Raw genomic sequence first — 23,748 nt, forward strand, 5'->3', positions numbered from 1 at the left:
GAGGCATCAGCCCTATTTCTTATTAATGATAAACCTTGGCAAACTGGCCTCACAGCTTCATGCCAACTCATATCTCTCTAGTTCATCCTTATCTTGCTCTTCCATTGCCCAAAGTGGTTTATTTTTTTTAATGACAAAGGAGCCTATGTACATTCTTGTTAATAAATATTTGCAAGCGTATGAATTCTCTAACATTCATTATGAGTTGTTTTCATAGTACTGTGTAACAAAATGCCCTACTTTTTCCCCAGAAGAGATTCTGTTTCACCAATTTTAAATGAAAATTTTCATGAAGCTGTCGCATCAACACTGCTCACGAGTTACATATACTTCCAATAAATTTTATGGTGCTTTTCTGAACAAACTGGAGCATACTTGCAAAATTCATGAAACGTTCCTGAAATGTACTAAGCAGGAGAAAAAAAATTCTGTCTCACGAGGGGCAAATTGCCATCTCCATTAAGGGCATCTAAAAATGTGGGAAGCTTAATACTGCCAGTTTGGAACCTCAGAAATGCTACGCTCTGCCTTTAACAAATGTTTAAGCGGGGGATATCCACTGAGTAGCCACTGCTACAAGTTGTATGTGTCCTCAGGAAAAAAAAAAAAAAGGCAACAGCATAAGATAGTATGAGAAAAAGCCAAAATAAAATGGGATTTTTCTCTGGTTTATAAATTTTATTGTCACACCAGTGTCAATCTACATACAGGACACCCAAAACACAGATAAAACCAGCTATCTGTGAGCTGAGCTACACCCTTTCCAGAAGGTCCTTACTAATTTAGAAATCTCTTTTTGTCTCCATCCACTACTTTGGATTATCTGCATGAGAACAGCTGCCTGTTAAAGAAAAAGTTAAATTTTTTTTACGAGGGAAATGGCCTTTTCTGCATGGGGACATTTCTTAATCAAATGAAAAGCAAACAAGTTACTCTCTGTTGTGAAAAAAAAAGAAAAGCAACGTGCATCCAACAAAGGGATGTGAAGCTGAAGTTCATCAGTTAAGGCTGGCTGCATCATTCTGTCTCAAAGTGAATGTCACCCACATAGTCACCAGTGCTCAGTGTCACACTGGGAGGTTTGGCAGGGAGGGGAGGTACTGCAGAGATCTAAGAAAAAATGAAAGGAGAGAAGTTAATAAAGCTGATGGCATCTGGAACCTCATCTAATCTGTACCATCCTTGAAGGTGCAGCCTGAAAGGGCCTGTCCTTTCAAGATGGGCTGGGTGAAGCAGAGGCAGCAACGTCACCTAGGGAGGGTGTTGTTGGCAATGGTATGAGAAAGAAAGGAAAAGAAAATGCAGAGAGAGGGAGAGAACAGAAATGTAAGAGCTGAATCTCCCAGCAGGACTGGGAAAACCTGCAAAGAAAACCAGGGAAAATCAGCAACAGTATGAGCAGTTTTGCCCTCAGCCACAGTAGGCGCCTGCTAAGTTCTTATTTGCGGACAAGTGGACTAACACCGGCTCTTCCGCAGAAAGCCTCGCTGTTAGTTTCCTAGTTTTAATTCACAGCTCTCATATCCCATGAAAGCAGTCAATTTACCTGATTCTGGGGTAATATTGGTGGGAACGCCTCCCAGTCTTTGGAAGCCAGCCGCTGTGCAGGCAAAAGCCCTAACTACTGAGAGCAGGTGAAGAGGGAGAACGAGTGTCCTTGTAGGCTAACAGCCCCGTGATCAGAGGCAACCACCGCAATTCTCAAGCTGTTGTCTGGGCACGGAGCCCAGTTCCACAGGCAGCGCCACAGCCCTCTTACAGGCACTGAGACCCCTCAGGAGAGTCCCACAGGCACTGCAAGGTGGTGAACATCCTCATGCGGGCACCCAGGCCACCTCCGCTCACAAGGGAATTATATCAGCACCATAAACCTCCTTTGAGAGGCAAGAGCTGAAATCATAAGCATATGCTGTCACGCTCAGCACTTCAGTGTTTTCCCCAGATCTGGTTATTATCGTACTATTAATTGTTGCATTAGACCACCACTAGAATCATATGGCCGTTTCTCACACAAACAAAACCAGCTTCTGTTAAGTCAGTCAATCCATCTGAATACAGGTCTATGTACTTCCTTTTTCATAACAAAGATGTCTTAATAGACATCTCCCAAAATAACAAGTATTTTACAGCAACCTGTGGTACTTCTTAGGTTAGGATAAAAATACCAATTTATCAGTACTTTAAAGCATATGACATTGTTCTTTTAAATAAAAGAAGCAAAACTGAACATATTCATTGTGAAATTAACTTTTCCATCTATCAAAGTCAGTGCACTATTTGTTCAGTTCATTTTAATACATAGCTTTTATATAAAATGATTCTGGCTTTTGTTATAACAACCACATTTATTCATGGACTTTTTACATCCTCAGTACTTCAGTAATAGGTACCATAAGTAATTTATAAGGTGTAAGTTGACTGTTTTTCACAATTAGCTTCAAATGTCAGTAAGCTTCAGACTATGGCAACAACCCCAGGTTTGCCTTTGCCTGAAAATACGAAGTTTGGTGATTGCTTTGTTCCTTCATCAGCAAAACAATACCCAGCAGAATCAGTGCCCAGCCCTGATGAAAGGCAGGTATGAGCTGCCCCTGACCTTGCAGAGAGGCCCAGCTGAGGTGGCCTAGACCAGAAGTTCTCTAGCAGTAGCTCAAGCTCAAGCTCTCCTCCTCTTTCATCGCAGGCAAGCGGCAGCACAGTGCCTTGGCACCAGAAGGTTCTTAGAAAGTTAAAGCATGAAAAACTCACTATGAACTCACCTGTAGTCTCTGAAATCAAATATTCACTGTCAACCTCAAAAGTTCAGAGGCAAATTGTAAATCATCTTTATTCTTATATTTTACAGACATTCCACATCCTATAGAGCCTATAGAATGAGAAAACTTCTGATGCCACCCATATGTGCTGCTGGAACCCACTCATGCTACAAATAAATCTTCCTTTTTTTGTAATGACGCAGTACTCTTGAGAAATGACAGGATTGTCCTACAGCAAGTAAGAGCTATGGGGAGGAATCTTAAAAAAAGGGGAATCTTAAAAAAAATCAGTTACAAAAGGAAGAAGAGAGGACTGCCATTACTAGAGTGTCTAACATGACTAGAGAGGCATAGAAGTAAGAGAACTTCAATTAGTAAGGTATTTTATTCACATCGTGTCTAACAAGAGGACTGTTGGCTTCATTTTACTACCCTCTAGATGGAAGATTCCGAACATACTGGTTAGGTTAATAATAAGCCTCTACAGGGAGGTTCAGATTATGTATCACAGTTAAGGTTTAACTCACAATAACACACATAAACACAAATGTACAAGAAAAGGCAGACTGAACCATTCACCTGGGGTTTCTCTGAGATCATGCTTCATACGGGTCAGCAAAGTTCAAGATGTGCTTTTGCAAAGTGATCCTATTGCTTTATGCAGAGGTCTGTGGGAGAAGGCAGCAATTGTGCTCCCCCATGGGCTGCCTGTTAAGGAAGTTTGCATGTGGTAGAAGAGCTGTCCCCTCAAGCTGTGGAGAGACATGAATATGGACCTGGGGGCGCTACGCACTGGGAAGTGACAAGGAAACTCACTGGTGCTCCTCTGCAGTCTCCCTTGAGAGGGAAGAGTGAACCTTGCCCAGTCATTGCTGTCCTCCGTTCTCTTTAGAGAGGATTTGGGTCTGGACCCCAAATGGTGGAAGTGCTTTCTAGCAGATCTGATCCAGACACCTGCTTGACAGGGGAGCACAAGATTTCCACTTTCTTTTGTACAGTGTTTCCTACAGCCATCGTACAAAGGTCCTCTCCTCAACATACAGTTTTTTTAGATCACCAAAAAAAATGTCCCTGTAGAAAGCCCAGCTGCCCATCTCCAGCCTGGAGACTCTCCTCCAGGAGCCAAGTGCCCCTTGGGGAATCCTCTAACGTTGCAAAAAAAGAAGAGACCAGGAAAAAAAAAGGATCTAAGATTATTCCATCATCTTTAAGGATGGCTTTAAGCTGAGGCTACAAAATCCTTCAGAGTGAGAGTTACTCACCTGCTCGGTATCTTGATCACTGATTTCTTCAAGGTACTTTTTAAAAGGATTGGATTGATAGGGCTCCTCCTTTTGTTGTGCACTCTTTCCTTTCACCAGCACGGGACGAATGACACCAGGTTTTGTCTTCACCCAGAAAAATAAAAGAAAATACTTTATAATCTACAGAATATTTGTTAGACAAGTCAATTACAGTGGGCCTGTATGGACTAGATTTAAGTTTTATTAATAACATATTTCACCACCAAAATTATTCAGGTGTCATGCTGCCTGGCCTATTTTAATACAGATTGTAGACGAAAATGACAAGAGGTGTTTTTATGCACAGAACCTCATCGCTGACATCTGTTTGTTACCGACACAAAAATAGATGCCAGGCTGTCAGACTATGGTTTGTGGGTTTTGCTGGCTGTTTTTGCTAGCTGTTCCGCTGCATCTTGATAAGTTCACCAAGTCACACTTTATGCACAGCCACACGTCTGCAAATTCCTTTCTGGGCTGCTCAAAACAGTAACTGTGAAACAGGGAAGGGCGACATGTGATGCTGTTGACTTACGTCCAGGCAGCAACATATTAGGGGAAAGTCTTTCTGGGGAAAAATACCAGTGATTGCATGCTGGATTTGCACAGTATCATTAAGAGTTCACTTGGAAAAGTACAATTTTAGAGAATTTAATCGGCACGGATGTGTGATACCCCTCATTTCAGACAAATCCGATTATTTAATCACGAAAAAATCTCTTGCTTAGCTACCAGCCAACCAAAAAATTGACTATTAACTTGTCAATTTAGTACATCTGTGGCTTTCAGAATCCTTACAGTAAAACCTGACATGATGGAATGTGGCATAAACTCTAAACGGAGGCTAGGGGATAATTTTAAAATAGACAACTTTTTCGCTAAGCAAAGAAAAGGAAGAAAGAACTGTACATTCTTACTGGAATTTGGTAAGTACTGAAGTCCTGGAGGGGTCTGTGATTTAATTTAAACTTTTAAATAAGTCAGTTATACTCTTCGCTGTTACAGCAACCCCATAGAAAATGGGCGGTCTTTGTCACAACTTACGTAGATAACAACAGGGCTGCTGCTGAGCTCCTTCTGTGGTTGCAGCCCAGCGGCACAGCTTGCCCAGCCGGGACTGGGACTGAGCTGCTGTCACAGACCCCCACCCTCAGCACCCAGCAGGGTATAAAAATGCAGAGAAGAAACTTGATTCACTATTAGATTTGTTTATAAGATGTAGACTATGTACATTTAATAACGCCACGCTGCCTATTTTCAAAAGCAATACACTTTAAGCAATCTGCCTGGAAATAAGAGAAGCTTGCTGTGAAAGTAAGATTAAAATGACGCAGCTGAGATTGCTGGAGGTATCATGTAAACTGAGTTATGGATCACCTTAATATAAGATTTGCAGGCATCCAGCAAGAACAGGGCAAGAGGGGTGCCCGTCAGAGCACAGGAGGCAGGAGATGTCCCCACGTCTTGTGCTTCTGCCTCTGCCCTGGGAAAGGACAGAGCAGTGCCCAGGGGCTGAGGTGAAGGTGGCAGAGGTAGGGAGGATCTCAACACACCTGGGAAAAGCAAGGCCCAGGCCTTTGTGTTTTATCCCCTCCCTCCTTTCCACAGGTTGGGGCCCTTTCATCTGCCTCATCAAATAAGAACAAACGTATTCAACTGAAGGCAGAAATAAGCCATGAGATGATACTAACTTTTTCTAAAGAGTGATGACTGCCAAGCTGCATTAAAAACTTTTTCATTAAGAAGGTCAACTCAGTGAAAGATAAAGTGCTCATTTAAGGAACTTACAGTCTATAATTCATGACTATTTCTTCGTAGGATTCACCATAAAATAATTATTTTCCTCTCCAAGATTTCTGAGAAGAGTTTGTAAAAATGAAAGACTCCTGTCTTTCCACACAAAGGTAAATATGAAAATAGAAAGAAAGCTACAGTTGTTATGAAGTCATCATTACACAGACAAAGGACCTGTGGCCTTCTAGCGCTCCTCCACACCATGTAACCATGCAATAAAATGCCCATTGAAGCACCTGAAATCACCAAGGATAAGCTACTCTCTTTATGCAGGAAACCTCTTCCAAAAGCACACTGTAGAAATGCTTTTAAGGAAGCATTTTCTAAACATCACACACACTCAAGTGCTGACTGCATCACATGTTTATGCCTGACTCGGCTAACGGGATGGCAGATAGCAGCCAGCAACCAGAATTTGAAATACTTTATTAGCTCCCTGACAAGCTATATAAAATCTTTGATCCAAAAGTAAAAACTTGAACTCTTTCTTTGATAGCGGGTGGCACAACTGTCATTGCTGAGAAGCAAGCTAAGACTTCGTTTTGCCAAGGAAAGTGTTGTCTTCCTGCGACGGCACTGAAAAATGGTAAAGGCTGTTAGGGTAGCAATGGGCTGCCGCCACATGGCTACAGCCCTATTAGCATATTACACAGGCCCAAGACATAAGCTCCAGAGATGACCCATCATCAGTTGTACTGATTTGGTGCCAAGGTGCACCCTGGCATGGTTTTGGCCCAGGTCAACAAGCACACAGTCAGAAATAGGAGGATACAGTGGGCCAGGGTGTCCCTTGCTAGGCAGGATGGACATGGTCACCCTTCTTCAGGGACAGAAGATATTTTGGCTGTATGAAAATGAACCATGCATGATATTCACCCCAGAAGTCAGAAGCCTGAACTTTCTCGTCATCAGGAGTATGGGCATGTTCATCTCTAATTTTTTCCTCTATTATGACACTGAGATCCTGCTGAAACTGATGAGTAAGGTCCCAGTTGCAACCCCGTTCTTCTCAGCAGGGGCCTAAAATCCTCTGAGTTGCATGTTTCTTCTATCTGAGTCGCTGTTACTTCCTCTTATCCAGAGTACTCAGGGACCCCCAAAGTATGTAGGGCCAGACCCCTCTTTGATAGCTAGCAGTGACTGCACTCCCTCCTTGCGGTGCTTTGTGTCACTACACAGACATTAAGACGTTCCAGGTACCTGAACAGCTTTCCTGTAAACAAGAAAGTTGCCTCTTAATGTTTAACAAGGAATTGGCTTTTTAATATGTTTTCGACGCAGTGCTGTTTTGAAGCAGCCTGCCTCTGTGACAACCAGACAATGTTTAACAAAAATATGACGTGATCAGATAAAAATATATAGCAGAACACGAGAGTTAACCTTGGGATAAAATAATTACCATCCTCTTTCTTTCCTTTTTGCTCTGCTTCCAACAGACATCGCTTTACAAATAGCAAGCACCGAACCCATCTGTTTGCCTGCCTAACCTTTATATCCAACTGTTCTGTACACATAAGTCTCCTGCAGTTTTTGAAGCCTTCTGGGCTGGGATGGAAAGGGACCTTCATGGAGAGGGACCATTCCCATTCCTTTCCAACAACTTAATTAGTTTTGGGGAAAGGGGCCTTGAGGCAGATGGGGCAAGTATGCAACGCAGCACGCCCCAGCCGCTGTAGTTATCTTCTGTCAGCGCTGAGAAGCCAAAGTCACCTGAGAAACCTCTAAACTGTTGAGAGCACCTGCTTTCTTTGCCGCTGTTCTGGGGAAAGGCGACCAGGAAAGGGAGCAGGTTTGCCCAGGTGCTGCTCGCTGCCCGAGTTGGTGGCAAGGAGGGGCCTAAGGGCAAGCCCTTAGCACCGATGCTGCTCTCTGCTTCCCTCCCTGCTTCCTTCCCTTTCTTTGGAAAACTCTTTTAGCACATTTAAATTCCTTTCACCCCCATTTTCCTACAGTATATCAGGAATCTCTTTCATTTCCTACTTTGCTGCGTGATGGCTCTCTATGGACCATTCCTCAGTATAACTGATGCATTTCACTTCAGCAGTGCCTGCATTTTGGTGCTTGACAAAGTATAGATGTAGACCCATGGCCAACACTGACTTCCTTCCACTGACTGTTTTTTATCAGTGCTCAAAGGCCATGAAATCATTTTAAGTGGATAGATGCACCCATGACCCCTGATTTTATGCTGGACCTGCCAACTAGGCTATATTTTATGTCATTCTGACTTGAAGTGGATCTTAAACGATGCTGAATTTAGTACTATTTTACTTTAAAGCAGTAAATAAGTAATTAAAATAGCTATAAAAAAATAATAAAAAAAAATCAAAGGAGCTGCCGAAAGGATGAAATGGTTATAAGTGACCAGAATTCTGCTTAAGACAGTAATGTTTCAGGGAAGGTGGAAGGTGTGCATCAGCTTATAAAAAGAGTTGAAGAGATCAGTAAATTCTGGGATGTTCAAAAGGCAGTGCAAAAAAGTGGAAAAAGAAATAAGGAGTAAAAGGCTCCAAATACAAAAAGTTGTGTTCAAATAAAATCTAGAGAAAAAAAAAAGACAAAAAAAAAGACAAAAAAAAAGACCAAAAAAACCCCAAACTAGGTCATAACATTAAAACATTATATATTAGGTCAAGAAAGACTTTGAGAAAAAAAATCTTGCTAAATTTCCTTACAACTAAAAGTCTATGGGGCCAGTAGATATAATCAAGACATAAAAAAGATGCACAAAGAAGAGGAGACCGAGGCTGAAAATTAATTCCTCACTTCAGCTTTCCTCACAGGAAGACTCAGGGAGGTTCTCACATCTCACACTGGCAAGGAAACAAATTGGAGGAACTGTCTCAAGTACAGTGTCAATAAGAGAGATTTGAGAACAAATCAATAAAATGAGCAAATAAAGTGCAAGGAATAAATAAAGTTGTAAAGGAATTCCAGTGAGAAATTGCCACATTGTGAATTGTGGTATTTAATTTCAGACATAATCAGCAGCGGAAGAATGAGATGCGGCAGCTATGGTGCAGGTTTTACTACAGGATCCGGAAGAGAACGAGGAATCACAAATTAGTATGTGTGACATTTCAGGCTGCGCAAAGTAGTAGGAGCACAGGCTCTCCTACTGAAGAAAAGAATTAGTATACGTATGGACAAATAACAGGGAATGGCTTTTGAAAGGGCACTCATGCCTGAGAAATCTTTTACGGTTATTTTAAAGAGTCAGTGCTACAAGAAAGCTGGGTGACACAGCAGATGTACATTATGTTTAAACTAGTAATGTGAGAATCATTCAGCATCTAGGAACACACATTAGATGAAACCAAGTGAGAATCAACAGACCATCTCGCGTGAGGCTCACTGTTTGGGTTTTTTTCCCAGTGGGTCTCTTAAGAGGATGACCAGGGATAATAAAATGAGACTGCATCACAGATCATGAAGTCCACTGGATGTGCAGCCATGCTACACATGATTTTCCAAAGGCTTTAGTGAAGGTCTTTCAGCAGGGTCTACTGAGGTAAAGAAACTGCTGTGGAGTAAAAAAGAATATTTTCTATGGACCAGTTAAAAGATAGGAAGCAACAGACTGGAATAAATGTTTAAATTTCACAATAGAGAGAAGTCACAAATAGAGCTCCTCAGAGATGTGCTCTGGAATCTGGGCTTTGAATTACGGGTGTACATCAGCTAGAAAAGAGTGGCTAAGAAGGTGACAAAGTTTGCTGGTAATGCTCAATCTTTCAAGAGAGTAAAAATAAAATATTGGTGCAAAGAGTTACAGAGAGATCTTATGACACTGAGTGAATGAATGACAAAAAGGCAGGTGAAACTTAACTGAATTCAACATTGATACATTTCACAGGGGAAATCTTAACTACATCCTAAATTTACACATGCAGTGATGAACTAGTGAGCTCTGAAACTTACTCCTTGGAAAATATATCTTGGGCTTATTGTATAGAGCTCCGTGCAAACATTGGCTTACTGCTCAATACAAATAAGATGAACTAAATAAATTACAAGGAATTCTTAAGAAAGGAATAGAAATAACAGTGAAGGCCCTTAACATGTCATCATATAAATAGGAAGTGCTGTGTTCAGAGCTAGGCAAGAGCAGTTTATGGTTTTAGTCTCCCAATTCCAAAATGAAACACCTGAAAAAGATACAGAAAAAGATACAAGATACAAGATCAAAAAGGTACAGGGATCATCAAAGATGTGGGGCAGTATCCGCACTTCTAAAAGAGTGACTAAGCAATTTTGACTTTTCTGTACGAAAAAGAGGTGACTGATAGGGTATTATGGTTAATACCTAGAAAATCGTTAATATTTAGAAAATGAAGAGAGAACAATTATTTGCTGTTTCAGTACAAGAACGGAGGTCAAGTAGTAGCTTTAAAACAAAGAAATAAAGTACAATTTCACACATCACATAATTAAAAACTAAACCCTATTGCTACAGAATGTTGTAGAGACCAAAGTATAACAAGATTCAAAAAGTTACTGGAAAAATCATGACAGAAGAACTGGTCAAAGATTACTAAACAGAAGAAATTGATTCAGGAAGTCCCTAAAATTCCATCATCTGAAATACAATGGGGAAAATTTCTCATCCACATGTCATTTTTTCCCTAAGTGTTCATTAGTGGTCACTGTCACTTGGATAGGCTCCATGACCTCTCTTCTGACTCTTCTTCAGAAAGTTTGGCTCCAACAGGACTAAATTGTGATCAGAGATAAAATTAACATCTGATGTGTAGTCTCATTTTTTATTTATTTGATTTTACACTTGCTTTTCACTAGTTAAGCCAGCTTTGATTTAAAACAGCATGTAAGAAGAAAATAGATGCCAGAACGTTGTTGCATATAAACAAAATCGTAGAAGTGGAATATTAAGAGTCCAAGAACCAGCAGTAGACTCCATAGTTTTTATACACCTCAAGATTCAGCAAGACTCTCTAGTTTGTCATTTGGTCCATGGGTTTACAAGTAGTGTCAGGATCTGCAGTTACTTAAGGCAGGTTTGTATTGAGTACAGAAGAAAGCAATGCAGCTGGGTAGAAGCCATGCAGCTTTGTAGGAGGATATTTACTGCAGATTCTTTCAAAGGACTAAGAAAGTAAGTAATAATTACTTTAGATTTTGTGCTTGTGCAAATTTTGAAAAACAACACATCACAGCTGAGCAATACATAATACATACCATCTGGCTCTCAGTTACCATAGGTGCCGATTTGTACAGGTTGGCCTGCAATAAAAGGTATATACAGTATTAGACACTATATCAAAATGATTATAGCAATGACGGAAGAAAAATTTGTGGACAGTAAGTTTAGGTACAACAGCTTTTATCACTGATGCAGTGACATGCACTTGGTAAGAGAAATTAAGACATTGTCATTTCCAGTTTATTTCAAGGTATAATCAAATATGAATGCCTGTTGTTAAAATTTTAGAGATACTTTTTCCAAGTGCAACAAAAATTCACTTCTTCATCTTGATCTATTTCCAATACATAAATCCTGCCATTGTCTGTTAATTTGCAGCATCAATGTTATTGACACTGTCAATTGTAAATTCCACTATCAATTCCACCGTTCTCATCCTTCTGACTTTACATTATGAAAACCAGAAAAATCCTACTCAAGCATTGCTTTTTTTTTTTTCCCTGAGTATACATTGAACAGCAGAAGCCCTATTTTCCAGATCAAGGATAAATGTGATGAATGCAAAATATGTATGTGTGTGTATGTCAAATAGCCACGTGCCACATGCTTATTTGTCCGCACAGTGGTGAGATTCAGAATTTCTGGTGCATTGATCCCTCCAATCAACTTCTTCAAGCTTTGTAAGTGTTCCACTGGATAACAGAGTGTTTCTGTTCAGAAAACATGCCCTTCCTTTGTGTGGGTGGGATTTGGAGACCTTGAGACTCTAAAATGTGAATATTCTTCATTATGGTGTTAAAAGAAGTACTGGATAGAATGGTTAGATTTATAGCTGTAGTAGAAGACAAGTCAGTGCCTTTACAGTCTGCACCCTCTGTAGAAGGACCACTACAGTCGGATTTTTATCAACTCAACTATATGTTCCTCTCACCATTTCAAGCAGAAAAGCAATTTGAGCACGTTTGGAGAGAGAAGAACATGCTCTTCCTTTGTTCTGCTGTGACAAAGACCTTGCAGAGATTTGGCCACAGAACTCTGGATGTGGTCTCCCAAGCGCTAAATAGAGACGCTTAATTACTCCCTGGACCTGTTGGCTCTACTCCTGCACTGATGGTGAGAACAGGGTCACCACGAGTCACAGCGGAGCACTGTGCACCTCCCTGAGAGCACTCACATCTCAAAACACAGACACTGCTGGAGGAAACCTTCCCACCCACACAGGGACAGCTGTGATTTAGCACTAAATCTACAAGAAATACATCTTCTGCCCTTGACAGAGTAAACTGGAGCTTTTACGAGTGGTTACTTACATAGTAGGGACTGTCTTTCATACCATTAACCAAGTGTGACAACCAATCTCATTGTGAGCTTAAAGACATCAAAGCATTTCAGAATGATCTACAGATACAAGCAGGCTGGAATTTAATTCTCTCAATTCAGTGCTGCAAATTAAGAGTAAAAATTTCAAAGGGGTTACCTGAAATGTATGTAAGTAGGGCAGATCACAGATAAAGAAAAGTACAACTTATTTCTGTATGTCTGTGTGCATTTTTAGCTGCTTCATGCTCTCTCATTTTTTCACTTGTGTGTCATGTCTATAATGTTTAAGATTTTTTCTAGAATCAAACTGTCAAGAACAGCAAAAATGTCAATAATATGCAAGGTAATTATTCCTATTAATCATGAGAAATTATTTTTTAAATAGTTGTAAGGGGGTTAAATGACAAAATGATACATTTGCTAGAACTTGAAATTAAAGTTAAGAAAGCTTTTGTTGGTGACAATATAGAAACACAATGACTAAGTATATATATTAGGGCATTCAACAGTCATCAAATTAATTTATTTTGAGAATTATTTTTTTTTATTATTATTATTAATAATAATAATATTACAAATCAGCAGTACTTTCCATAGAGTTGTCTTCAGAGATGCTCTATTATAAAATGGTGAATGGGATCAGATCAAAGACCATACAGTTTAAAAAGTTGTCAGATGACAACTGTAGTACTTAGTTTTCACCTGGTACAAACTGCTATAATTTCACTGAAGTCAGACATTTTTCCATACTTTATACACTCTCTTGCTAATTGTACAACCATTTACATCCTCACTGGCATAAGAAGACAGAAATTAATTGAGGCCAAGGCAAATCTATGCCCTTTTAATTCTTAAATGGCAGGCTATTTCAAAATATGTGCATAGTCCACTACTCCATATAATCTATTGAAGTAATTAGTAATATTATCATGTGTGCATATGTATATATTTATATGTATGTGTGTTTACAAATAATTCTTTAGCATGATGACTGATTTTCCTATCCCTGAACCCATAAACAAATTCAAGCATTTCTTTTAATCAAAAACACCCTCAAAGCAACATTTTCATAGAATCATAGAATCATAGAATCATAGAACCTTCATGGTTGGAAAGGACCTTTGAGATCATCGAGTCCAACCATACACACACACAAAAAAACCCCTACAATCTCTGCCACTAGAGCATGCCCTGAAGTGCCACATCTAGACGTTTCTTTAACACCTCTAGGGATGGTGACTCAACCACCTCCCTGGGCAGGCTGTTCCAGTGCCTGACCACTCTTTCAGTAAAGGAATTCTTCCTAATATCTAACCTAAACCTCCCCTGCCGCAACTTCAGACCATTTCCTCTGGTCCTGTCGTTATTCACCTGGGAGAAGAGGCCAACACCCACCTCTCTCCAACCTCCTTTCAGGTAGTTGTAGAGGGCAATGAGGTCTCCCCTCAGCCTCCTCTTCTCCAAGCTAAACATGCCCAGCTCCCTCAGCCTCTCCTCATATGACCTGGTCTCCAGACCCCTCACCAGCCTGGTAGCTCTCCTCTGGACACGCTCCAGCACTTCAATGTCCCTCTTGTACAGAGGGGCCCAGAACTGAACACAGGACTCGAGGTGAGGCCTCACCAGTGCCGAGTACAGAGGCACCATCACTTCCCTGCTCCTGCTGGCCACGCTATTCCTGATACAAGCCAGAATGCTGTTGGCCTTCTTGGCCACCTGGGCACACTGCTGGCTCATGTTAAGCTGGCCGTCCACCAGCACCCCCAGGTCCTTTTCTGCTTTCCAGCCACTCTTCCCCAAGCCTGAATACAAAAAGATTAAGAAAATGACATTTCTAAATTACCTGATTTCTACTGAAGACACTGTTAGATTGGCTGAAAGTAGGCACCTTGTTTCAAAACAGATATCTTGTACCTACTATGAAGAAATGTTGGCCTCTGGACTATATCTCCTCTAGTCAACAAAAGTCAGCACACAGAGAGGCTCAGGAGCAGGGCCTTTCCAGTTAATGGTTAGCACACTCCCTTGCATGCTTTGGTCCACACCAACTACCACTCTTGCAGGCAGTTCTCCATCACAGTCTGCGTGGTAGCATGGACCGTGCTGCTCTCAGTGAGCTGAAGGGATGAGGCCACCTTGGGTCTTGTACTGGGCTGGGGGCGAGAAGTGAAAGGGGAAGAGAAGATGACAACTATGGAAAACCACCTCAGTGTGCCCTCGCTCTAAGGGCCAGAGGACAAGCTGCTGCCTAGTTTAACTGTCACAGAAGTATGTCCTACCAAGGAAGCAGAGCAAGAGAGGGGGAAAGAGCTGTGATTTATGGGGGCTGTTAGAGACATCTGGCTTGTCCCTCAGGAGACTCTGCTGCAGAGTGCAGCAATGGCAGAGTCCAGGAAAGCCTGGACCCACCAAGTTCAGCCACCACAGCATGGCCTGGAGACACTGGTCTATTTTCTGACACACAAAAAATTCAACATGCTCATACAATTTATAGGGAAGGTTAGCCTCCCAAGAATCCTCTGCGTTACTCAGAAATGTATTTTTAAATATTGATTTGTTTAATTTGTCTAGAATGTTCCAGGGAACATTGGGAAGGAAGGGTTTGTAAGGGTGATTTTATATGCCACCAAAGAAAACCTAAGCATATGTTGGATGCCTGAATTTATGGTATATGTCAGCCACAGTTTTGGGAGCTGGAGATCTGCACTGGAGTGGTATTAAATATACTCTGTTCTCACAGACTACCTCTGAAACACACTCTTTATTTCATTAAAAAGCTCTTTTCCAATATCCTTTCTAATTAGTATGAGCCAGCACAATCTGTCAAGTAAAAATCACAGTATGCAATAAAATATGTATACCACCACATTCAAGAAGCAAAATTGAATTGATCAGTCAGGCATTGTGCTGGCATAAAACTGGAAGGCCTCTATTGCTTTGCCAGCACTGCTTTGATTTGAGGTTCAATAGAAATGCTGAATGATGAATAGTAAGCAGAGGTTTCTCACCACATGACTAGATGAGTTGTAAGTAAAATATGGAACCTGCAGTAACTGTGTGTGCTAGAGAGAATTAAAATCTTAATTGGGTATAATATTTCAATAATTGAACAGATGACTCAATACAGAGCTTTTCTTTACATGTTGGAATGTGTGTATATGTGATAAAAGAGCTTCTATTCATCTGAAGATAAACTGTGGGGTTTCAGCCAGCTCTTTATCTTGGAAAGAAAAGTTTGGGTCACCACCAAGTTCTGATGGATAGGCAAGAACTAAAGGAGTTCTACCAAAGGAAGTCCACTACAGTGCAGGCTGAGTCCAAACAAATGCACCCTTCGGCACCTGTAACAGTCTGTTTGCCAAATAGCTAAGCTCTTGCCCCACGCTTGAAGCAAACAACAACAAAGGAGCGTGTGAAGAAATTCATTTTAACGTAATATTCACACAGGTAAAATTAGCAATAGACACCATGCTGAAGAGATTCCAGCCATGATGGATTTACAGCAGTGGGAAGACTTCTCAAGTCTCAATTGCCAGTGCTCTAACACGCTCGCTCCTCTGTTCTAGTCAACACCTCATGCCATGAGTAGACGCCTGTGCAGACTCACCCAGAACTGTAGCAAGAGCAGATAAATTATACATTTCTGCATGCAAAACATAGAGTAATTGTAAAAGTACTTACATATCTGGTTTCACGCCCAGATGCTCTCTGCAGTGTTGTTGACACCTTGTACAAAATAAATAGATATATTAAGAGCAAAGAGGAGTAAGAAGAGTAACTCAAAGATATTTTCATCATTGTGACAAGTTATTACTTGCTCAAATTCAAGAAAACTTCAGTTTTCCAGAAAGATTTATGCAATACATGAGAATAAGGTTAAAGTTATTAAAGTTTTGCTTGGTATGTTTATTTCATTTTTACTGGTCAAAAACATTGATCCCACTCTATCGAGGATGGTGTTTAAATTATCCCTGAGAACTCTCATAACAAAATGCTTACTAGTAGATAGCCATAGGTGTGGTTGCCCCATGAAATTTAAGTTACATTTGCTCACAAAGTGACCTGGAATGACACTTTTCCATGTTCTCATTTACAAGAATTTGCTTTCATCTGACTAATCCATGCTAATTCTAAGGAATTTACTTATACACTCTTTTGTCCTTCCTGTCTATGACTCATTTTTGCCCTCACTTGTAGCACTATGCTGTCTCGTTTTGAGGTCCTCACAACCTTTAGCTTTGTCCCTATGCTGCATCCTGTTAAACTCACCTTTTGCCCCCTTTACTTGGTTTCATGACTGTTAACAGATGCCTTCCATTTGGTCAAGGCTCGATTCTCAATTGCCCAAGGAAGCAAGTTTTGGATGCTATAGATCAACTTAATAGCAGCATGTTAACCAATTTGGATTCAGCACAGGCATTGGAAATATTCCCTCAGTGAAAGTCTCTGCCTGCTTCTTCAGCTACCATCATGTTTCCATCTTTCAGCTGCCTGAAGCCCGTTTCATCACCGCGTGCTTGTTGGCAGAAGTAATTCCAAAAATGAAAATTAGATTTGAAGTGTATATTGAATATAGCCACTCAGGAATTCTGGTTTTGTGCCCTATTTTTGCATGGTCGACTGGACATTGTGCAGGATGTTTTGAATGCATTAACTTTTTGATGTGTTCCTCAGCCGAAAAAATCCCGTTCCTCCTGTTTCCAGTTGGATTTCTGCCATTTTCACTTTCCTATATCTTCCATGACCAACTTAAACTTACCTGGGGCAAACTGAGTACAGGACCCTCTTCCCTTGGTTAGTCATCCTCCTGAACCCAGAAGGCACAGCAATATAACTTAGTGAAACCAGAGGTTTAACACCAGTATAGAAAGTTACCCCTGCCTCTCACTACCTTTTTCTGAGTTATCCAGGGTAAATGGATATAGCAGACATCCCCCTCCCATGAGGGCCCATTAAAAGGAAATCAGCACTTAATAGCAAGTCTATTTATTCATTTCATTATCCCATTATTTGAAAACCAATAATGAACATGAAAAGAAATGTTCTGAAAGATGTTTCCAATCATTGAAGCTAGAAACATTGGCTCCTCTGTAGAAAGGAAAAATAGATGGAAAGAAATCTGGGAGATGGCCAGAAACCCTGCAATGTGGAAGGCAAGGCATAAAGCATTTCTTCCTTGTGGATTCTACCCTCTGAAGCCTTAATAAACAGTTTCTCTTTCATAATGTAACTCCTTCCGACTTCAGGAAAGCATCCTGCAACAAAGACTGCACTGACTCCAGGGCTGCAGTTCTGTCCTTCCATGTCTTTTAAACTACCAGGCACTTCTACTGATGTCGCATCTCTCAGCTGCAGCTTTCTGTTGCCATAGCCATAGGCTCTTTTGTGATTTTGCTTGCCTTTATATATCTACCTGGAAAGAGCCCTTGGTGTGTGGGTGGGCTTATTCACCTACCTTGCCAACATCTGACTCCATGCTCATCTGCAGAAAACTTGGAGAAGACTCGCATCGGCGCTGGAACATTATTTTCAACAGAGAACAGACTTATTAATGACAAGAGATGAAAGGAAAGGAAGAGAAAAAGTCAATCGCACATACTGATGGGTTACCATAGTCAACGGGTCCTGCAGGACTTGATCAATGACAGCACACAGCTCTTCTGTTTGTTGTCTGAGCTGGGCAGGGGAGCACATCTGAAAAAGGAGGATGGATCACTCAGTTAACATTGGCTTTTTGTTTTCAGATAGAGATTTGCAAGACATGTAACAGCACTACCTCTGAATGGGTGTCCAAAGCAGTGCCTTCATTCACACCAGCAGTCTTGGTTGGCTCTTCTAATGCCTGCAATTCAAAAGATTTTGGTGTGATACTGAGTTCAAAATTTTAAAAACCAAGAAAACATACACTTTTTGCAATACTGTGTTTCCAAAGGTGGCACTTTCTGTTTCACCATGGAAAGATGGAAAAAGAAGAAATTACAGACCTGGTAAGGTTCTTCATGTTACGAATTCCTGATTCTGAATTAGAGGGGGGATTGTAGAGAGGATTCAAGCTAGGTGAATTGTCTCTACTTTTAGAGACCAGGAACTACCAGTTCAAATTGCCGTCCTCTTCAACAACGCCCCCCTCCTTGGCAGTAAATGTAACGTGGTGAATGTGCTCCGTGTGCCTCACGGGGGCCGGGGGCTACCTGCTGCGCACTGCTGGAGAGCCACCGGCTGTAGGCAGGTGGACAAGGCAGGGGTCCAAGCACACGGGAAGCCCTTTCCTTTCCTCCAGTAGACATTGCCTTTAAAAAGTGCATCCTGTTTAAAGAGGATGGTGACTACACAGTGCAACAAAAACGATGCTCAATGTTTTTACGTTTTAGCCTGAAATCTGAAATGTATAAAGTGAAATACGTGCTGTATGTATGTGGTACCACACTAAGCAGGTATGCAATTGCTCCAGAGCAAAACACAAGCTTCTGGTGCTTGGATATACCCCCCGCTTCCCTATGCCCGTACTTGGGGCAAGTTTGAGAACACTGGAAATCAGTTTGCTGATCCCTCTGTTTTATCAGGAAACTCACAAAACACCCTCAAAAGCCAAACTCCAGTGTTCAGTTCCCTTTTCATCTTCATCCAGAGTCTGTGAGGCACACTCTCGCTGCCATCACCCATTTTTGCTTTTAAGTGACTTTCAAATAGACTCTGTGCTGAGACCAAATATTATGCTGGAAGCCTGCTGATGTGTGAAGCTGGACTACAGGGGAGGGACCCACAGGGTTTGTGGATTTTTTATTTAATACATTACGCTTTTCTGAAGTTTCATTTTGCTGCTTATTTAAAACACATAAAGGATAATAAGAGAACAAAAGAGCATTCAAGCAAAGCACGTTTTCATGCATGTGGGATTCTGTGGGAAGGGACTGATTGCAGTGAGGTGGGTATGAGGGCTGTCACAGAAGACATATGTGGAGCTGGGAGGAAAATGGCGGAATGTTTTTAAAAAAAAAAGAAAGAAAAAAGAAAATAAGCATATACTTAAGTAATTATTTCTGAGTTTGATTTTGCTGAGTACAATTTTTTTTCTTTCCTTACCCAGCTACTGGCAGCATACATCTATGTATGCATAACTGAAAAGTTAATGACAATTTACTTTTAATATTATTTTAATAACATTCACAAATAGTCCTGCACAGAAGGATATTTATAGAACACCATGTCTTCTATCAGAGAGTACAGTAAGAAAAAATGAAGAGTAGTTTCTTTCCAAACAGATGTTTTCCCTCCTCTCCAAGGACAAGACAAACCTGTTGGCCTTGGAGTAGTTGTAGTTCAAAGGAAAAAAGTAAAAGAATGATTGATTTGGGGACATACAGAAATTAATGTAACCTTATCCCAAGACAGAAGATGAAAAGATAAATAGCCTTTCTCATCTCTGCTGTCTCATCGTTGTTACCCAGCTAAATTCTCAGAACAGACTGTCCTGTAGAAGAGGAGGCCACAGCTAAAGAGGGCTCAGCACTACATCCAAGTACTGTTCAGCTTCAGTCGAGATTACGTCCTTCCAGTAAACATAAAATGAAGTGATAAAATGAAGAAGAAGGGTCATTTGAGTACCTAAGAGAGCCAGGATTGCCAAAGCGGCCTGTTGTAGAGGGATGATAAGTCTGAATGTGAGTTAGGAAAACCAAAAAATTTTAATCAGTCACAGGTTTGGCATGGAGAAATTGCTAAGCTTCTCAAAACCCCCCATAAACCAGTACGGTAATGAACATAATAAAATAATTGTTAAGAAAAAATACTTCTGTTTCATATCCACTTCACCAGAGCATTGGGAAAGGGTGAAGACGGTCAAGGGTAAGAAACAACTACCCAGAAGATACTGAGGAGTCTTTCTAGAGGAACTACAACCACATCCACAAATCTCGGTTCAGAACCAAGACTCTGGATCATTTAAGTAGCCAACATCCATCAGTTTCAGTAGAAATTGGGTACCAAAACATCTTTGCATTTTGGAGCCTTCATTGACTGAAGAACTCAGGTAAGCGCAGCACCAAGGACTATGTGCTCCACAGTCCCCCTGAGATACGTTCATCATGTAGGAGCTGTGCTAGAGAAAGCTGCAGTGTTCTTCTCCCTTTTTGAACCTTTGGGGAAAAAAAGTTCTAATCTTCAAAGCGATTAATCTAATTTCTTTCACTGTTTTATCTCTTTTTTATGGTTGTTTTTTTTTTTCCTTTATGAACAGCCCAAGTCCTCCAAAGAAAGAGAAGAAACAGAGACAACTAGATTTTAGGCATCCCTATCACCTCTACAAAGAAAATGTACTGTTTAACCTGTTGTTAGCTTTTCAAAATACAACTCCATTTTTTTTCCAGCAGTGCTTTTTTTTTTTATTTTCACATTCCCACATAGAGAAAAATGTGAGATTTAAAAAGTACGACTAGTATTTCTGAACCCATTACTGGAATTATCCTGCGATAATGTTATAATTAATTTAAAGCACTAGTGCTGTATGCAGTACTGTCAATCAGTGCTATCAACAGCATTTAAGCTTCACTTCCTATGCTGGTGGTCTAACAATATTAGAGCTAGAACATTCCTATTTAGGCATTCAAATTTTTTATTATATATGAAAAACAATAGCAGGGCCACAATTTAAAAGAAGAGTGTAATTTAGAGAATGTAAAAGTATTTGTGACAGGATTTAAATGTTCAGATGAAATAACCGGTTGCTGAAACACTGAATTTTTCCTTGCAAAGGGCAACTTTGGGGGTGTGATGCATATACGCCATTGACGTCAGTGATGACTACAACCCTTCCCTCCTCATTCCCCCAAGCTATTTGATTGCTAAATCTGTATCAGAGCTGAAAGGATACTGGTAAATGATCTGAACGGGATCTCCAATATTTTGTTAGAAGAATGAAAGCTCTTGGCCACATATAGGAAATATAGGACTTTGTTTCATCTACCAATGAACCACATCAACAGTAGGAGAAAAAATTAATATTGCAACCTGGACCTTCTTCCTTAATGTATTGTGAAAACCCTGGGCTGAGGAAAAGGCAAGAAGTTTCCTCTTTTATTTCTCTTGCATATTTTTCCCATCAATATATTTTCCTAAGCCCTCAGCACACACAAAAAAATCCCTCTATAACATTATTTCACATACCAGGAGTTCCTTTAACTTACTCCTTGAAGATCCTGGGAGATGATACTGAAAAGACCTGACTACTTTTCCTCTTATAATTAATGCTAAAAGGTGCAAGGCTTTTGAAAGAAAGAGGGAGCTCATAGCCTACTCCTACATTGGCACGCTTGGTTATTATTACAGATGAACTAGGTCCTTTATCACTTTACAACTGCATAAATTGTTTCCTTTCTTACCACTAGGTATTTATCTCTAGCCTTGAGAAGAATTTTGACATGAACACGTAATCTGGATGCAAGAAATTCATCTAGTAAGTGCACACTAGAAGAACTTGGGGAAAACAAAACCTTTTCTTATCAAAATATTCTTAACAAAGTGTTGTCAGAAATGCTTTCCAGGTCCAGAAAGCTCCTGACAGCTCCTGACGTGCTTGATAACAGCAGCAGCTGGCTACTAGCAGTTGTGTCCAGCAGTTAGGTCTACCATCTGAGAGTGGGAAAAATTGTCTTCCAAGTTCCTGCTGTAGGATTTCAAGGAATGACTTGAATCTGCATTTGCCATGATCAGTCCCTATACCAATGGATGTTTGATAATACAACAAGTAAGAGTTCCCTCAGAGCAAGGCTTAAAGCTGGGTCTCCAATGTAGCAGATCACTGCCATATTTCCTCAGTTGTATTTCTTTTTTTTAATAAAAAAAAATAATAAATCCATTCTCTTTTTCCTTCTGCATGAGAGGGAGAATGCTTTTTCTTTTTCTTTTTCTTTTTTTTCCTACACAAAGAGAATATAATGCACTGCTGGCAGTCTGCTGTGTAGGTGATGGGATGCAATTACTAGGTCTTTGGCATTTTCCCAGAAGTGTAACATTACATGGAAAGACTGTTTTAGACTCTCTTGAAGTTAGCCAAATTGCACTGTGACAGGAGAAAATGTGAAGAACAGCCATAAACAGACAAAATCAACAACCTAAGATGTTTATTCTTTAAGACGAAGGATGTTTTTCTACATTTATTTAAAATTGAAAATATATTTCTCTACTTGTAATTAGTCAATAAATACAAGCCAGATAAGTCAACAGTGCTTTCATTTGCAGCTCTTCGATCCATAGCCAGTTATACCTAGTGCTTTTCAGAAGACTTGGTAAGTGTGGGATAAGCCTCGACTGTGAAGTAGGTGTGCTTCATCACACACTCCATCATACCAGTTTCACCACAGTTCAGACTGGGGGGAGTCTGAGCAGAACATTTGCAGCACCTGCCCCCCTGCAAGTCTCCTTCCCATCAAAACGATGCCCAGATAAGGGAAGTTCACCCCAATCGGCACGCAGAGGGGATGTGTATCTGGACAAACACAGCAAACCCAAATTCCCCTGCGTAGACATTGTCGTAGACCAAAGACCACTGAATTGTTAAGAGAAGGCTTTTGGTTTGCAATTCCAAGGCATCCAACAGTTTTTGGTTCACACCTCAAATTTGACATAATTCTAAATATGAAGTAGGATCTGGTTTAAGAGACTTTCTACTTAAAGTTAAGAATTTTTCTGTTGCTCCCTGAAATAAACTCTTCATCACTATCTATTTTGACTGAAAGATATTTTTATAGATATTTGATAAATGCAATCTCTAAGTAATAGATGCATTACTTTTTAAATACAATCTGATTAGGAATGGAATTTTGAATTAGACTGTGATCAGATCTATATAACTGTAGAAGTTATACAAGAGTGAGTGTCAGTAAAGGGGTGACTCACTGACTCAACGATAATAAGGCCAGAAGGAACCATAGCGATCACCTAGTCTGACCTTTTCTTTAAACCACAGAACTGCCTGGAATTACTGTATGAAATGCCAGAAAAGTGTCCTGTCTTGATTTTTCAATTTCTGTAATAAAGAGCCCATTTCAGTCCCCGGAAATTTTTTCTGATGGTTAATTAATTCTTTCTGTTAAACTTTTGCCTTATGCCTACATTAAACTTGTCCAGCTTCCTCTTCTAGCCAGTGGATCCTATCATCTGCTGGGCCGAAGAGTTCATTATTGCAGCCTGTGAACCTGCCTCATCCCTATGAATCTGTGGGACTATAATGGCACTGCTGACTGACCATGGTTACCCACCACCTCATTATCACCATCCTCTGCTCTCCTTGCTCAGGCACTGCGGAGCTGTGCCCTTGCTGATGAGGACACTGTCCTGCCAGCCTTGTTGTCACCCCGGCTGCCGGTTCATCTTCCCTGTGGAAAAGCCTGCTCTTGCTGCTCCCTGGCAGAGCCTGGTCATGCTGAGGATAAGCCCC

The 23,748-nt window shown here is 40.6% G+C and overlaps 1 protein-coding gene across 8 annotated transcripts in view; it reads right to left on the minus strand.

Annotated features, from left to right (window-relative positions):
• The window catches only part of MLIP (muscular LMNA interacting protein), a 112,097-nt gene that overhangs the window by 22,646 nt on the left and 65,703 nt on the right, over window positions 1-23,748 (minus strand). For all 8 annotated transcript variants that reach the window (XM_054195302.1, XM_054195300.1, XM_054195305.1 and 5 more), the window contains 6 exons: window positions 18,091-18,156; window positions 17,925-18,008; window positions 17,770-17,829; window positions 15,996-16,040; window positions 11,030-11,074; window positions 4,019-4,144 (listed from right to left, as the gene is read on the minus strand). In XM_054195302.1, the coding sequence (XP_054051277.1) occupies window positions 4,019-4,144; window positions 11,030-11,074; window positions 15,996-16,040; window positions 17,770-17,829; window positions 17,925-18,008; window positions 18,091-18,156 (426 nt within the window). The remainder of the gene's footprint in view (window positions 1-4,018; window positions 4,145-11,029; window positions 11,075-15,995; window positions 16,041-17,769; window positions 17,830-17,924; window positions 18,009-18,090; window positions 18,157-23,748) is intronic.

Source organism: Rissa tridactyla, chromosome 3 (assembly GCF_028500815.1).
Source record: "Rissa tridactyla isolate bRisTri1 chromosome 3, bRisTri1.patW.cur.20221130, whole genome shotgun sequence".
NCBI classification, from domain to species: Eukaryota; Metazoa; Chordata; class Aves; order Charadriiformes; family Laridae; genus Rissa; species Rissa tridactyla.